The sequence below is a fragment of the Pezoporus flaviventris genome, unplaced genomic scaffold (assembly GCF_033815535.1).
Source record: "Pezoporus flaviventris isolate CSIRO_AGI_PZ_B2104156 unplaced genomic scaffold, CSIRO_AGI_Pfla_v1 ptg000002l, whole genome shotgun sequence".
Classification (NCBI taxonomy): Eukaryota; Metazoa; Chordata; class Aves; order Psittaciformes; family Psittacidae; genus Pezoporus; species Pezoporus flaviventris.
In genome coordinates, this window is record NW_026892550.1 from 20,903,059 (window position 1) to 20,921,332 (window position 18,274).

At 41.9% G+C, this 18,274-nt stretch overlaps 2 protein-coding genes across 8 annotated transcripts in view; both read left to right on the forward strand.

The window, feature by feature from the left end:
• Nucleotides 1–18,274, forward strand: part of CUNH4orf19 (chromosome unknown C4orf19 homolog) — a 266,923-nt gene that overhangs the window by 122,703 nt on the left and 125,946 nt on the right. The gene's annotated exons all lie outside the window — the stretch shown is intronic.
• The window catches only part of TBC1D1 (TBC1 domain family member 1), a 92,395-nt gene continuing 88,395 nt past the window's right edge, over nucleotides 14,275–18,274 (forward strand). For all 7 annotated transcript variants that reach the window (XM_061470760.1, XM_061470799.1, XM_061470780.1 and 4 more), the window contains exon 1: nucleotides 14,275–14,805. In XM_061470760.1, the coding sequence (XP_061326744.1) occupies nucleotides 14,389–14,805 (417 nt within the window). In that variant the 5' untranslated portion in view covers nucleotides 14,275–14,388. The remainder of the gene's footprint in view (nucleotides 14,806–18,274) is intronic.

An 18,274-nucleotide genomic window follows, 5' to 3' on the forward strand; every position in this document is an offset into this window, starting at 1 on the left:
CTACCAGGTATTGGGATGGCATGACTGTGATTTATTGTTATCAGGCTGAGAACCCCTTTTTTAGGTTATATAGAAGGTCTTATGGAGGTGAATACAGTATAAGGCAAGACCAAAGGGCCTTTACAGCCATCCCACAAAGGCCTATGAGATTTTGTGCTGTACACTGAGCGGATGCACTTGGAGAACTCTGCAAATGTGTTAGAAGTCTGGCAGTGGGGACAGCAATGAGCTGACACATACTGAGACATCCTTAAGATGGCTTTAGAGCATCCTCAGAAACAGTACAGATATGGTCAAGATGATGACCCAATCTGTATCATTCTGTCTTCCCAGGGACAGGGGATTTACTTCTCCATTTCCTACTCTGTTCCAAACAGAATTTTGCAACTTCATGTAGGGGGAACAAAAAAAAACACCTCACAGTAATTTATGAAGCTCATTGAACAACTATGACAAACTACAGAATTACAAGATTAAACTTCTCATTGCTAGAGTATTTACTAACCTTGTCTTGCATCAGAGAAAGAGGATCTAGAACTGAAATACAGAACTGAAACAAAGGCAGTAAAAGTATACCATAGAAAGAACTTAATATTGCAAGTTGGAATGGGTGTGCAGCTACAGCTTCTTCACAGCTGGTCTAATTCCTCCATCAAAATGTTGTGTAAGATAAGGCAGCCAATTTAGAGATGATTAGTCCCAGGGCAGATATTAAATAATTTGTGAATAAACAGCCTTGAACTGGGAGCAGAAGCACTAATATTTTATCCAGAAATGGGAACTGCCATGACTAGAATAAAGAATGCTTGCAGCCCAGACTGAACTCAAGTATCAGGGAATCCCTAACTATTGCTAGAGTAAGACACACCCCTAAGTTACCAAAACCATGAAAAATGAGCCACATTAAGACACATAATTCCAATGAATGCTGTACAAGTTTGATCCTATACGGAATCATGCCTATGGGGCTAGGGGGAAAGTGCCTCTAGACGGAGAAGAAATTAGCATAGTACTAAAAACTTGTCCCAAAATACCCAGAACATTGTAATGCTTTAAGAGTAGACTGACGGACTTCATTTGAAACTTATTAGTTTGTTTACTAGCCACAACTTAAATTCACCCTTTTTTTTTTTTTTTCCCCCCAGTAAACTTCTTGACCAACTTGGCTAAATGGAAGTAACTGCATTTCATCTTCCTTACAGGCTGTGAACCTCGTCCACAGCATATTATGAAAAACACAAGTATTGTACTTGAGTTGCAGAAGGATTTATTTGAGACTTTTGCTATATAATGACAAATTGTACAACTGGAATTCACTATAAAAGAATATTTAATATATAAACAATTATTTTAATGTTGTATGTGCTTAAATCTGTAACTAATTCACCTACAAAGTTTCTGTAAATTACGTTTCCTGCTTGCTATTGCTTTTCAAAGTTCCAGTGGTTGTGGGATTTATTTTGACACCCCAACAATAAGCAAACCTGATGTCCTTGTTTAACAGTCACTGCAAATAGCAACATTAAAATGGTACCAAGCTAACATATTTAAGCACCAGCCTAGGTCTTTACCAGACTGGAGACTTTCAGGATTCTGTGGCTGAAGGCACCTGGATGCCGTATATAAAACTTAATTGTAAACAAAAATAATAGCCAACAAAACTCTCCTCTGCCCATAAGTACAAAAGTAATAAAAAGTAAAGTAATTAAATGAAGTTGAACTGCCTTCCTGCATGGTATTTCTTTGCACTACATAAGCACTCAAATTCATCAAGGACAGTGCTTTTGCATGGAAGCCAACATTTCTCTTTTGTATAGCAATCGCCGGGTAATGAGGTCATGCACTATCAGAACACTGCACATAATGGGATGAACCTGTTAAACTGTCCAATCATATCCTAACACCCACCTAAATAAATTGTAATATAAATGATGGCATAGCAACAGCAGCTTCCAAACAAAAGGAAAAGCTTAAAATAAACCATCACTGGTAAGTAATTTTCAAATGTATTTATGGGAATGAAGGGCAGGGAGGATTAATGATGACATCTGAAATGTGCAAAACCACAGAGAGAGCAGCAGGCAGGATCTGTAACAGTAGCTCAACTCTTTCTTGATACTTTACTCATGATCAGTGATAACAGAAAGCCTCTTGTCTACAAAGATAATCCTTAACTAATGTTGCTGGCATGCATTCCTACAGCATATGAAGTAGGCAAATGTGCTATAATAACAGTTATAATTCAAATTTTGTTTATGAAATGTCTGGAACTATATAAAAATAGCATCTGGAGATACAACATCATTGGATAAGAATGTAGTACTTCATCCAGAGCTCACTTAAGTGAAAGGACTGCAAAACAGATAGTATCATGCCCTTAATAAGGTACTAAACAGATTTACATGAAACAAATGACAAATAAAGACTTAGACTGTTTTACATAATAGCAATAGAAATCCATCATTATGTACAATTCATCCAGAGGGAGAAGCACAGAGGCTTTATAATGCAACTGAAGCATAATGTAGGTGCCTGCATTCAAATTCATAATCCAAAGTGTTAGTGCTTTCAACTGCTGCCCAACTATAGAGAGACTTGAACTTTGAAAGCATCTTCGGTGGAAACTTAAAACTTCGCATTTGCCTTGTGGTACTTCAAAGGGTGAACCCACAGTCACCCTTGGGCAGCCCCAAGCTGTGCCCTCACCCATGGCTAGGCACATGCAGCCTAAATCTGGACTGATATGTAATCCTACCCCAACTGGGATCCAGTGAGTAGATGCTTCTCCTTAGCCTACAAGTGAGGCTCCATTCCCCACATGTTGCCATAGCATGCCTCATACAAGCCTGTTTATCCAGGTTCTGTACAAAAGGCAATGGTGGCTTTTTCTCTGCATTTTTTGGAAGTGTGACTGAACAAAGAGCTAATGGTTAAACTGGTGTCCTTTTACATTTGCAGGATGTGGAAACCCCAGGCTGATTTCCCTCCTCAGTCTGAAGAAGTTAATGTGATGGTATGTTTTAGTTAATAGTCTACTGCCAAGAAAAACTAGCCTGTGAAGGAAAAATGAACAAAGATTTACTGAATCAGAAAAGCAAAAATTATTAGTAAGTTTGGTGCTCAGGGCTTTCACCTGAATACAGGGATTCCAGTCCCTGGAATATAGGGAAATGTTTACTTTTTACAGGCTGGAACTTATGCCCCCCTTCTGGTCCTCTTCTTGTATTCACAAATGAAACTGGGGTTTTCCCCCTGTGTAACACTTTCATCAGGAAGCAGAGAGAAGGAATGCAGTTCAATCGTCAGACCAGAAGGCTGATCGATGATTTCATGGAAGGCAGGCTGAACACTCTCAGCCATACTCAAGCTAACTAAGAAACAAACTTATCTTCCTGTATTCTGGATAAACAGATGTAACAAGACAGAGCATTTAAATACCTATCTTCAGGAAAGTGTGGATGCTGAATTGTGAGAATGCAGGACTACATCTTTTAGACCTAATAGGTGCTAAAAACACAAAGAGAAGGTGACTTTATGCACAATCCCATCTTTTGCATATCCGTATCACCTTATGCAGCTCATGAGCTATGGAACATTGAAATACCCTCCTACTGCAAGGACAGACCATATAGTTCAGTTGCAGCTTTACCACATGACTATTCAGAAGCACTCTTTTATCCATGAGAGCTGTTTTTTTCCTTGCTATCACCAGTCACACCAAAGTGTGTTCATACCTAAATGCTCTTTGTTTCACCTGGTTCATCTTAAAACTTTTTCTTGTGCATTGTTTCTAAACCTCTCCACAAACAATTTGATTTCTGTCATAGCACTGTTTTAAGTCTCTATTACCAGCACTGAAATGAATGGTCACTTACATGTACACAGCTGAACATGGTGGAGTTTACTCCAGATGCTTACTGTGACCTGTGTGTTTCTCCGCTCTATCTCAGTAGTCCTATGTTGTTCTTACTATGGCTGTTTTCATCTATTGTTGAGCTGGTGGCAGACATCAGTCTAATACTTTCTAAAACCATTGACAGATGTTGTATTTTTATTACTTGGAAAATTTTAGGTAGATAAAATTATCACAAAATGTTATACCAAAATTTACTTTCATTTTGAAGCACTCAGATAATATATTTTTACCACACCTTACTAAGTATTATAGGAATTGGTGGGATTAAACAGATAATTGGCTGTTCCTGAACAGCTTTTCAAGGTGTTTGCCAAATATAAATACTCCAGGTTTCTTTCATCTCCTATCAACTGTAAGGAAATATCTCATGCATATTTGAATGAAAAAGTCTGCTAGGCAAAGAATTAAAATATATGAGCCAGAGATAATGAGAAAAATAAGAGGGCCCTGTCAGCAAGCTCAAGCACAGTCTTATTTCTTTCCCAGCTATCAAAGAGGAGGAGGAAGAAAGGATTTGTATTTGTGATGCTCTAGTGTTGACTTCTGTTGTGGTTCAAGGATCTCCCAACCAGCAAGAAATAGTATTGTAGGATCCTTTTCTGTTTCATTACCACCTTCTGAAAGTCACCCAGTGAAGCAGCAAAAAGATCTGGTAATGTATAAGCCTTGTCTGAAGTGCTGGAGCTGTCCGAGTGGGACTGCAGTTCACTGTCTCCTAGAACATGACTAGAGTCATGTAATGCAAAGGCAGCAGGGATTGCAATGAGCAAAAGGACACACTTGTCTCAGATACTGAGGCTGGCGGGTGATAACTACAGTAAAAGCCTTGTCCTTAGCTGCGATGGTTTAAAAACTAAGACAGACATGGTTTGCAGAGAGGTGGCATTCCCATTCCTAAGGAATGTAAAGGATGTCACTAAAAGAGGCATTCATACCTATTCCCATGTATGAAGAAGCAGCAAACCATGAACTGAGTGAAGATTGGGAACAAGCGCTCAGAGGGAACTGCTGCTTCACACTTCAATTCATGTATCAACAATCAACAAGCAAGCAAAAGCCATGTAGATACAGCCACCACACACTTTGCAAGTAGGGACGTGTTTACATACCAAAATGTGACTTTTCATAATCTGGGGAAACATTGTGCTTGTGTTTGACAGCTTACTTGACTGTTTCCCTCACAGAACAGGACACATGCAGCAGCAGAGCAAATTTCCCTGAGAAAGCTCTGATTCTAGAAATATGCACAGGCTTAAAAGTAAGTACATCAGAAGTCCTACTGCCAAGATGACTTGAAATTAATTGAGTGTAAAAGTGGTTTGCAGAATGGGAATGTGAGGTACCTTGATCATCTGGAAAGAGCACTCACAGGGGAGTATTCAATTAGGTTTCCAGATACTCTTTGGCAACTTATAGACCAACTAGTGCCAACTACAGTGATTTTATATAAATATATGTATGCATGTGTGGAAGAGGTGGGAGGAAGGTGTGAGGCGATTCAGAGAAGCTGAGCCTGTGGAAGGCTGCTCCATGGGCAAGACTGGGCCCAGACCGAGTGGGACTTGACCACCTCAGGTTCCAGGTGTGGGGCTAGTTCCAGCTTTGTGAGGAAACTTCCCCCTGAGAGCGGTTCCCGCCTTACCTTCCGCGCCCGCACCTTCAGCCAACCTCCCGGGCTCACCAGGCAAGACGATAACGACATGTTTTCTGTGGGAGTTGACAGGCTCCGAGGTTGTGACAGGCACACGGGGCCGCGTCGCCGAAATGCTCCTTGAGAGGGATGAAACGGGCCGGGATAAGGGGCCTCACCTGCCCGCTGTCGCGATATGGGTACCCCCCGGTCCCCGGCAGCCCCTGTCGCGAGCTTGTCCCTCTCCACGCGGCCTGGCGGGGGACCCGCCGCCTGTTGCTATTTTCGCCCGCGCTGGCTGGGCGGGAGCGGGGAGGCGGCTACTGGCAACTGCCGGTCGTGCGGCTCGACCTCCCCCGCCCGGACCGCCGGCAGGTAGAGGCGGGGCTGCCCGTTCGGCCCCGTCCCGACCGGGGCGGACAGCAACAGGAGGCGGAGAGCAGCCCCCTGGCCGGGCCGGGCCGCCCGCGCTGCCGGTGCGCTGAGGCGCTGGTGTGGCCTCCCCTCCCCCGGCTCGTTGGCGGCTCTCTGCCCCTCGCCCCTCAGCGGGAGGTGGGCCGGCGGCGCCTGACAGCCCGCGGCTGCTGCCCGCCAAAGGCACTTCCTTGCAGCGAGCACATCCTGCGGCGGTAAGAGGCGGCCGGTCAGCCCCAGCTCCAGCTCCAGGCCTGGCGGGATGTGGCTGGGGCGGCAGTGGGGGACACAGGCTGAGGGCCGGCCCGGGGAAGCGGCGCTGGCGGGGCCGAGCCGCGTTTGGGGGGGGGGGGGGGGGTGAGGAGAGGGAGAGCGGCTTTTAGCTTTGAGGAAGTGAAGGAGTTGAGGCGAGAAGTGAGGCACCCCGCCAAGGGGCGGCTGCGGGCTGGCGGGGCCGGGCCGGGCCGGGCTCTGTACCCGGACCCTGAGGTGGCAGAAGGAGGCAGACCCGGCCGAAAGGAAACGGCTGCGAGGCGGGTGGAGGTCGGGGCCCCACTCCGTGCCGGCGGCGGGGATAGCGAGGGCGGACGCTCTTCCCCCTTTCCTCTCCGATGGTTCGTAACGGGCCCCCGGTGGAGTCGCAGCCTGGGAACAGTACTTGCGTGGGGCAGGACGGAGCGGGCGGGAGCGGAGCCGGGACGTTGGGGTACCGGTGCCGCGCTTCTCAGCTCACAGAGAGCTGGGAGAGCAGGTCTCTAGTCGGAGTGACCGAAAGACCTGCTTGAATTTAACGTGCCGTTCACCTGATGAGCTACCGTCTGCTTTTAGTTCTTTTTCTCACTCTTGCCTGCATCTGCCATCAATGCACAGTCGCTTAGTGTAAGTCCTCCCAGAACCTGCTCCTTATCAGAGCAACACAGCGACTCTTTCCGTAGGGGTGAAACTAACCTCTCCTACAGCAGCACGGTTGAGATTAACCTTAAAATCTCACACGCTGGCGCACTATTTTGGTGGCCCTTTAAATTCGCATACGAAATTAACACGAGAATGATCTCTTCAAACTGTGCTCACGAGAGGTATGAAACAAGTGTGGTTATTTATAGTGCAGTTTGAAAAGACTGGGAGCTTCGAACCTGTGTTTGTGCTTGGGAGAGAGGCTAATACAGCGGATCTGAACCTTTAGGAGTGCAGATGGTGGAATTTGTGTCTGCTGTTAAGCCCAGAGATTGAATGGAACATCGTGGGTAAAAATTAATAAATATATACGTCTCCCTAACAGCAAATACCTCGGAGCCAATAACTGTGATTATCCTCTTAACACTTGTAAATGCCAAAATGGAAATTCGTCACAGCTTGTTTCGTGTAAATGCTGATGGTCATAGGTAAAACGGAAAAGTAGAAATGCTGCAGGTAAGAAAAATGACAAGCTGGAAGGAATGTGAAACACATTGAGTGGTACGTGGGTGACTCAACACTTTTTTTTCTTTATAATTTGATTAACCGAAAAGTTGGATGCAAGTATTTGGCTGTGGATATGCAATTGAATTAAAAAAAAGGTATGGCATTCAGAATGCTGTTTACCTAACAAGCTTTCTTTTACAGTGCATTGCAATGGTAGAACAGCCCAATATTGTGTCCAGGTCCATCTGAGGCTGACTCAGAAGACCTCAGTCATAAGTATATTAAGTTCTGTGGACTCTATTAGGGACATAGTTGTCAAGGGTGGGAACAGTGAGCTATTTTCTTAACTTGATAGTTGATCATAAACTTGTATGTGATTCCTACCACAAAGCCAAATGGCTTGCTCAGAGTATGTGGTAAAACATTTTTCAGGGTCGTGTCTGAAGTTGCTGAAGGCATTGAAAAGAATCTGTCATAAGTCAGCATTTAATGCATGTGTATGAAAAAAAAAAGAAAGAGGAAATGAAAAGTAATTTCTGGGGTGAATTGTTCTCTGGACTTGCACCGGCTCTTGCACACAGCAAGCCATAGCTCCAGAAGGAAACAGCAGATAATAAGTAGCTATGAGATAAAAAGAACATCTTGCAACAGAAGGCTGTGTCGTGATTCCAACTATCAGTTTCAGTTAAATAAGAACTATTTGAAAATGGAGAGCAACCTGTGTTATGGTATCTAAACTATCTTATCTAACTGTAGAAAACAGGCCAAAAAAGTTGCTTGAAACACCCCCCCCCAAAAAAAAAAAAAAAAAGACGTAAAGCTTACAACTAGATGCCCCATACAACAGTGTAATGAATGATGTTGTGATAGTAGATAAGAGAGTAATTTCATACATATTGATGGAAACATAAAAGGACCACTTCTTAGCAGTGACGTATCTTGACATACCTAATACATATTCTCATTTGTGTTTTTTTATATATGTCCTGCTAGGTGGATAGAGAAGTCTGTCAGCATGAGTGAAGACAATGTAAATCTTTGTCAGGGTCAGAGATAAGAGAGAAGTGGTATTTAGCTCTGGCTTGCATTCCAGAGCTCTGGCTGCAGGCCAGGGCTCCTCATAATCCTTAAGTAGTATGATATTTCTGCTAAAATAATCAGTGGTGGGGTGCAGTTGGTACCAGTGCCTCCAGTTCCATTTGCGAGCAGGTTTCAGCACTAAAGTTGTGCAGAGAAGAGCTGAACAAATTCGTGCTTTTTAAGACTACCTGTTTTTCACAAGACCTTGCTATATGGTTGGAAGTTTTGCTTAGCTTCTTAGAGAAGAGAAATAAGAACTGTCTTACAGAAAAAACCTGCTGTCATGTTAGCAGTCTGAGGGAGTAAGTCACAGTTGTCTCAGATGAACTGCATCTTCCTCAGATAAACTGAGGAAGCTGGGATCTTTCTGTTCAACAGTTCATAGGTCAAGTTCATTTAATCATTGAAGTGTGGAAGCTCTGACTGCTTCCTTGCTTGACACATCTTATAAACTCATCAGTTCTCCTGTGGATCCCAGCACTCCAGCTCCAGATGAATGCTACCAAATCAGGAGACAAGCTGGAGGAGAGTGAAAGATTGCTTAGCTCAGTAGTTACCTACATTCTGAACATGAGTCTGAACTTTTGGCTGCATATCTGTACTATATTTTGTCCAGAAGAAACAGCAGAAGGGTAACTCTTTACCACTGATGTAGTTTCTACTTTTTTTTCCTTTAATTTGTGTCTGTTCTTTCGGTTTAGATCAACCTCTCTCCCTTCTTTGCCTTTTTTCTGTATTTGTTTGAGTCTATCTCAAATCTACATCGTTTTTCCCCAGCTGCCAAAACCTGATTTCCAGTGCCCCACCCTCCCAGGTTAATAACACAGTCTGTTCTCTGTACCCCACAAGATTCTCCTTCCTAAACTCAAAGCTTACCTGTCCCTATCTAGCTGAATGGCACCCAGAGCCTGTATCTTGTCCTCAGTCCTTGTGATAGTCTTAAGCTGAGTTTTGAGGAGTGCCATCTTGCATGATGCACAGCTTCTTAGACAAGTACCTGGGGTTCAGAATGGCAGAAGTACTAATTTTTGTATCTGTCCCGCCATCACCTTGACTTCTCTCTGAAGGCATTCCTCTCAGTTTCTGGTGACATTAAAATATGAGAATACAACTTAATTTGGGAGAAGAAGAGCCTGATGAAAAACACTATCAGATTTTGCTACAGGGCTGTCAGTGTAGTGTTGCGTGCTTTCTAAGACTGCTCCCTGTTTATGGGAAGTGGCTGGGTTAATCACAGTGAAAGAGAAGTTGGGGACAAAGAGCACACGTATGTTCCTATGTATATTTTTCACATTAGTGAGTCGGTCTGGTGTCTCCTAGTATAGAAGGTGGGGTAAAATTTATTAGCATGCTTTATGTAAATATCACATGTGCTACAGTTTGCCTGGCTGTTTTTATGCTGATGGAGCAAATATAGATAAATTGAAGCAGGCTAAACAGTGGCAAAATTAAGATACAGTTTGGAGAATATTAGCATTTCTCAGACAGCAGCAAAGCTGTTAGCTGAGGAGTGCCCTTCAAGCTCTTCTCAGCTCCGAGTGCAAGAGCAAGGGAAATAGAATCATAGAATAGGGTTAGAAGGGACCTTAAGATCATCTAGTTCCAACCCCCCTGCCATGGGCAGGGACACCTCACACTAAACCATGTCAATCAAGGCTCTGTCTGACCTGGCCTTGAACACAGACAGGGATGGAGCATTCACAACTTCCCTGGGCAGCCCATTCCAGTGCCTCACCAACCTTACAGTAAAGAATTTCTTCCTTATATCCAATCTAAACTTCCCCTGTTTAAGTTTTAACCCGTTACCCTTTGTTGTATCACTACAGGCCCTAATGAAGAGTCCCTCCCCAGCATCCCTATAGCCCCCCTTCAGATACTGGAAAGCTGCTATGAGGTTCCCATGCAGCCTTCTCTTCTCCAAGCTGAACAGCCCCAACTTTCTCAGCCTATCTTCATATGGGAGGTGCTCCAGTCCCCGATCATCCTCGTGGCCCTTCTCTGGACTTGTTCCAACAGCTCCATGTCCTTTTTATGTTGAGAACACCAGAACTGTATTCAATACTCCAAGTGAGGTCTCACAGGAGCAGAGTAGACGGGCAGGATCACCTCCTTTGACCTGCTGGTCACGCTCCTTTTGATGCAGCCCAGGACGGTTGGCTTTCTGGGCTGTGAGCACACATTGCCTGCTCATGTTCATTTTCCCATCGACCAACACCCCCAAGTCCTTCTCTGCAGGGCTGCTCTGAATCTCTTCTCTGCCCAACCTGTATCTGTGCCTGGAATTGATCTGACCCAGGTGTAGGACCTTACACTTGTCATGGTTAAACTTCGTAAGGTTGGCATCAGCCGACCTCACATCCCTCAGAAGATGCTGATGGAAGGGAGAAAGAGGAGCTGTCCCAGTTAGTCTGTGAGAACTGGGAGAACAACGGAAGTCATTCAGCCTGTGTGCAAAGCCAAGTCTGGCAATCTTCTCCCAGCCCAGAATAACTGAGCTGAATGGCAATTAAAGTTGTCAACAGAAGATCAAAGTTTAGGTGGAAATAAACAAGTGGGTGGCTTTATTTTTATTCTTTTTCTATTCTCTCTTGGATTAAAGGCAAAATAAGCATTTGCTTTAAAGAAGCTGTGAATTAATCAGTGAGACACTTGGAAGCCTACTGTACTAATATGGGTAGTAAACAGGTACAGCACCTGCAGCCAAGTTTTAAAGAGGATGAACTGAGTGGTGGCAACCAGACATGGGCGAAGGTGCCAAAATTCCAAGTGGTGGAGTTGGGGGAGACGTGAACGGGTCAGAGCACAGACACTCTTCAGTCATAATGTGTGCTTAATTTTATGGCTGGGAATAGGCCTGTTAAGATGTACAGAACTATTTTTAGGTCTATATTAGTCATGTACATAAATACTTCATGGTCTGGAAGTAAAACCTAGTCCTTGGTGTAAACTTAAAGGACATTAACTCTGGCAGCATGAAATTGGTGTAATCTCTGATGGCCTTTGCATGTAAATTAGGATAAGGATGACAGGAGGAGTAAACAAGGAAAGAATGGCTGGAAAAGGGAGAAGAAACATGCAGAACAGTAGCGTACAGAACGATATGGGTTAGATAATGAGACCTTTTGATACTGCTAAATTAGTGCCCTGAGAAACTGCACTTTTAGCCTCTCTTAATGTTGGGAAAGAAAATAAAACACTAGCATTCTGACTTCTAGTTAGTTGCTTTGATTTAGTATGAACTGCTTTTCTTTAGAAATAATAAATACAGACATAGGAGTATTTATGCTGTTGACTTTGTAAGGTGTTTATTTTGTTTGAGAGGTGAATGCCAAGAAGTTTTGCATTTATGTTAAATACATTCCAGCAGCACAGTGTTTGTTTAAGTATGACAGAGTATCAAACTAATTTTCTTACATACTGGTCAGTCCTTAGAGTCAGCACGCAAAGTAATATATTGTGATATTTATTAATATTTGAGGCTGCAGTGCCTTGCAGGTCTGGAGTAAAAGAGCATGGTAGATGGTGGTAATCCAAATGAAACTTCTCTTCCTTGAAAAGTTGATTTAAAAAACAGGATGACTGTTGTATTTTTACTTGCATTTTATTTAATGGCATTTTTTACAAAAGAATTCTGAGAAATATGGTTACAAAAGGTACGTGGCTAATAGGTCATCACCCATGTAGGAGCTCGCTTCTCCTGGTTTTAGCTAAGAATGAAGGGTTTTTATGTTTTCTTACCCTGAGTTTATTGTATATGCCACTAAATACCGAGAACACTAAAAGCTACAAACCTTGTGTTTTGGACTACACACCATTGTAGCTAAGAATGATCATGATCTTCCCTGCAGTTGCAGAGCTATTTTTCATTGTTACAGTTAAGAAGAAAATAATTTGTAATATTTTGTCAAAGAAGAAGAGACCACTTTGGTTCCTGACAGATGCAAAACTATAATGAGAATTGTGTTTAGCAGTCTATGTTGATCAGGTATTAAAAATGCTTTGTGAAGCTGCTATCCCATATGCTTTGATGCATTTATATTCATCTTAAAGATGGTTATTTTCTTGCTTGCTTGTGAAACAAAAAAGAAAAAGAGTTGTCGTATAATTGAAACGCAGCATCCAAATTCTGGATTTTCATTGCCTTTTTCCCCCACACCTCCCTCATCTCTCTCTCCCCTTCCCCTCCAGGTTCATAAAAAGGCTTTTGAAGAAATTTTTCTACACACCTAGAAAGCTACTTACAATAATTTCTTCAAACAGTGTCTTTAAAACCTGCATTATTGTATTCTCTTGCTAAATTTGTCATCCTTGGGAGTGGTAATGTTGCCACAGAGTTCATTTGTCAAAAGATGCAGAAGTTCCAAACCAGTAAATGTACCCAACCCCAGGGTTTCTGCAGTTCTCTTGCTTTTACAGTTTGCCATTTACTATAGAAACACTTTCCCCCATGTGGACATTTGTAAATTGGTTGTATTTTAAAACCTTGTTTAGTTCAAAATGAATTTCCATCTTAAATTTCCTTTCATTTTCAACAAGGTGAAACACTGTTAAAAACTCAGCTTGAAAATATTTTATAAGGACAAATAAAGGACACAGTTTGATGAAAACTCACGAGAAAAATACTGCTATTTTTGATCATGCTTGTAGATGAAGACACGAAATATTGTTGCCACAGTAAACAGATGCCATTTATTAAATACTTGTTCAAATATAATTGAAAGTGTTTCATAAGGAGTTCTTCAGACTGCTCATGTTGTTTTTAATAGGTCTTTTCATGGGAAATTCTCAGAAGGCCGAGGGTAAACTAGTGTCATGGAATTTAAACACAGGCAATTACAGGCCTGTCAGCTTCTCATCAGTCTCACACAAAAATAATGTAACAGCTGAGAGCCAGGTTCAATTAATGAGGACTTAAAACACATGCCAATCTACATTTTCATAGACTATATTTTGCAAAATGAAATTGACAGATAAATGCAGTTATTGGATTTTGTTACTAAACCAACTAATATGTAGTAACAGCAGTGGTGGTACTATATGTTGGGTATAACAGGGTTGTATGTAACTTGGTTCCATTTGGTATTTTATGAAATGAAAATGATACAACATCAATGTGACACACATTAAGTATTCCTGGCTGGCTGACAGGCCTCAAAATGTAATCATGAGTTGTGAATCATCATGTTTTTTTAGTGAGATGCTGTAAAGATTGTTGCTTATCTCTGCTATCTGGTAGTTTTATCAGCAGTCAGTCAGTTGACTGCTACTAGCTTTTCCAGATGAAGATTTCTGGGGTGTTATTTAATGAAAAAGTCTGTTTGGTAACAGCCCATGATCACTTGGCAAAGTACCCAAGGAAACAACCCCATGTTAGTAGCCAAAGTCAAAATTGTCTACCTATGAACAAGGAAGATGACCTTCCTCCCTCCCCAAATGTGAATGTGTCTTAGCAAGCACTGACTTCAACTGTCCTGAAGGTCAGAAAAGCTCAGCTGAGTTTTTTCTGTGATAATAGGATTGAAACAGGCCAGTGTGATCCATGTACCTCTGCCATGAGACAGACACAGGTTAGAAAGAATGTGTGGTTTTGAGTCTGGTTACTTACTAGGTGGTTTAGCAAGAGTTGTAAAGCAACTTTTAAATTAGGACTGACTTTTTTTTTTAAGCAATGAATTTATTACTGTTATGTTTGTTGGATCTGAAATGATAAGGTCCAATGTAGGGGAAATGTGCTGAATAGGTCATGGTAGAGGATCAGTATGTCTCTTCTGATGTTATCATATATTTGTGTTACTACCAGTTCATTTGTAATAGGGTTCCACCACCTACATAACTATTTCTTTTCCTTACAGAAATCTTCTGTTCCTTAATCAAAGAACCATACAGAAGTCATTCCATGGAACTGAAATATTGATGAATTAGTCCAGGTTCCGTAAAGGACTGTAAAATGGAGCCAATTACATTCAAAGTAAAGAAGCACCACATATCAAATGATTTCTCAGCAAGTTTCAGACTCCAGCTTGTTGGTTCTCTGCCAGTGCATTCCCTAACCACCATGTCAATGCTGCCTTGGATTGTGGCAGAGATCCGGATGCTCAGTGCAAAGGCTTCCAAAGAAGAACCTAGTGTCAGCCAAATCCGACTGTATGTTTCACCAGAGAGTTTGCGATGTGAACCAGACACTGGGAAAATCCAGCAGTGGGACCCTTTGAATTATTCAGATTTGTTTGAATACAAGCCACAGCATGTCCACAAACTGATACACAACAGCCATGATCCAAGCTACTTTGCTTGTCTGATAAAGGATGGAGCAGCAAGTCATCAAAGTATCTGCTATGTATTTAAAGCTGACGATCAGACAAAAGTAAGTAAAAAGAAAAAAAACACCAGAGCAAGCAGCACTGGAGTTGCTTTTGTGCTGTTTGAAACTTTTCACTACAGTGTAAGATCTTAAGCTTGTATTTACAATTAGAGATTGGATCTCACTAAAATGTACTGACAAGCGTCACTTTACTTGATGTTACTGGTTCCATTGAGTTTGAACTGTACAATATGTGAAGTGAAAGGTGTATAAATATCTTCTACAGAATCAGAGCCTGAATTTCATCAGCTTAAAAAACACTCACATTTGGGATATGGGCTGAAATCTTTTCCCTCGTGTCAGTGAGAGTTTTTCTGTTGATGTCACTAGGGCTAGGATTTCACCCTTGAGTCACTGTGAACTTTATCTAATCCTACAGTCAGACCTCTCAAATTTCTGTTTTCCTGAGTTGAGACCTACGTGACTGGGAAATAGAGATAGCTCCTTTCTCAGAAGGAGGAATGGGTAAGGTGGATCTTTGGTATGTAGGATACCTCCAACCACAGGACACTGTGGAAACCTCTTCCTAGCTCTGTAATCCAGAGCCTCGTGAGAGGTGTTGGAGGATGAGAGACCGACCACACTGCAGTGTTGTGACTGTGACATGCAGGCTTGCTGCTGCATGGTGTGAGACAGGAGTTTGGTGTGCATGTTGCATGCTGTGGGTGAGATTTGTCTCAGTCTGCATTTCTTAGGAACAAGTTGTGTCCTTGCTGAAAAGGTGGAAAAATAGTCTCTTCTTTTGTTTGAGGCCACTGTGAGACAGTAACTCTCATAACGTGAGTAGGATTTGGCAAAAAGCTGCTGTGACCTATTGGGGACAAACCAGTGACATATCCTTCACCTCTTGAGTGCAGACTGTAGTTATAATGTTGGAAAACAGCCTATTACTACATGCTGCTTGCTTTACTCATAGGAGATGTCCTGCTGAAGCACCGTGAAGGTATTATGTGTATATACACCACACATGGGATTTATGCCAACCTGCGCAATCGAAAAACATTGTACGGTTCCAAATCTACGGTCTCGAGCTTAGAGCTCAAAACATATGGAAACAGGTTTAGTTAAATCCACCCCAGATAAAAAGTCAGTTCCGGTAAATTAGAAGGCAAATATGTTGTAGATCGATCATAAGCATTCAAGTGAGAAATCCTGTCAAGTTAATACCAAATTTGTATATGTAAGGGAGCAGAAATAAGGAATAGATGTTTCAGAACTTGGCATTGAATAAATACATTGGTAAATGCATTTTGCCGTTTTCTCATGCACTTATTTTTGCTCTTGATTTTACAGGATTATGGTGAGTACACAGCACTGATCATCCCTGGTGCATTTTCTTTTGCAACAAAGGATTGAAGTACTGTTCCCTAGACATGTTTGAAATTAGAGATAACAAAATAAGTCTCCTGTTAAATTTGCAGCTGTGTCTACATCTTTTTGGAGAAAACACCCAGAATTTTTGAGGCCTATTTTAACTACTTAGTCATAGGTTCGCACAGCTCTGTGTCCTTTCAAAAACTACCCTCCACCTGGGCTCTTAACTTGCCTTGATTGCAAGGGTTGTTTCTCCTGACTTTTTTGCAGGCTAGGTTCCTCATTAGGAGGTAGACATCTAATTGGCATTTGTGGATCTATGTTTTAACAAAATGATAACGGGCATGTCAAGTGTTCTTCTCATCTTCTAAAATGAAGCCCTGCCAGTTTTACTTAAATTCAGTGTGATTTCTGATTAATCTTACCTTTAAGTAAATCAGTTATGCTTTATAGGGTGTTGTTACTGTGCCCTGAGTTGTTGTTGTGTAATGCGTTTTAGCTAATCGGTACTTCTATATTTATCAAGAGAGATGAAATGATGTTACCTGTTTTGCAGATACCCAATTTGCAAGCATAGAAGTGCACTGTATACCTTTGTTACAAACTGAGCTGTTTGTTAAAAGTGAGTGAGTTAGGATGAAGAATTTAACACCATGTTGCTGCAGCTTATGTTTAGTTTCAGAAGAAACAAATTTTAGAAATTGGACCTTTGCCACCTATGTGACACAGCAGACTCTCATGAACTCTTTACCCAGTAGTCTTAGACATCCAAACTTAGGTGACAATTGCACTTAGTCTATTTCTCTTTTTTTTTTTTTTGGGGGGGGGGGAAGGGGGAAGGAGCATGGGCATGACAACCCAGCAAAACAACAGCAGCCAAACAAACCCCAAACAACTGGTTTTACAATTAAAATAATTCTGTAAACTGCAGGAGTTACAGTTCTTTGTATCTGCATAGATAAATCTGTAGTAGGGCTGTATTTGGTAGAGTTCTCACGTTAGGGCAGGTCTGACTCAGAATTTGGAGTGAAAGATACTTTGTGGCTTTACAAATTCTGAATATATTCCCACCTTAGGGTAAATAGAATTAAAGAGGACAGAGGGGTGTCTGTTGGAGGAGTGGGAAGATTAGTATGTTAAGACGAAAGTAGGTGAGTAGAAGACTAAACAGCTAAGGCCTTTGAAGAGGAGTACGAGAGACTTGAAGTTCCTTCAGACAGATGAATAGCACTGGAGGTGGTAGAAAGGTAGAAATCCAGGATTGCTCAGGCTTTTAGCATCAGCACTGCAGATAGACAGGAGTTCATTAACTATAGTCCATTACCTGTGGTTTTATTGAGAACATATTGAGCAAGAACATACACTTGATTAATGAGGGGTTAGCTTGCTGTTTAATATGAAAGCATTTTGTTAACGGGAAATGATTTCTTTTCCTGGGTAATATTTAGCTAAAAAATGATAGGGTGTGGGAACATGTAATGTTTTTTCTAGATATGAATACAGGACTGCGGACTGTTAGGTTCATTGTTGCTCCATTACCAGTATGTTCACTTTAGAAAAGAAATCAGTAGACAGGTAATTAACACTAAATAATGTCAGGATTCTTTGTAAGAAATTCTTTGTTCTATTCCTCCTCAGAAATGAAAGAAAAGGCAGAGCACCACTGTGGTCTTTGTCTTCATTCTGTAGGATCTTGTATAATTATTTCCATTGGATCATCATGTCAGTGTACGGCTCACTTTCCCTGCTGGTGCAGCAGTAAATAGGAGAGGATGTAAGAAGTTTCCTGTCAGACTGCTCCTTTGCACATTACTTGAAAACAAGCACGTGGATATAGAGATCATTCCACTCCACTTAGTACTAGAAGGATGGTTTTACACTGCATAGGGAGAGCTTTTATGGGTTAAAGTTACCTTTCTAAGCAGATCTGTTGGATATGGGATATGGAGCTTTCCTTCCTTCTCTATGCATAACTTCAGTAAGTTACAGATAGTGGAGTGTTTTATCCCTTCACCCTCATTTTGTGGAAGTTTTGATGACTGAGTAATTTCTGCCTGAGGGTGGGGCTGAAGCATTAATACCCTGCTGTTGAGCTGTTTGATTACAACAGTAATCTCACCTTTTGTTAGAGGTCTTCATTTTCTGGGTCTAATTGCTT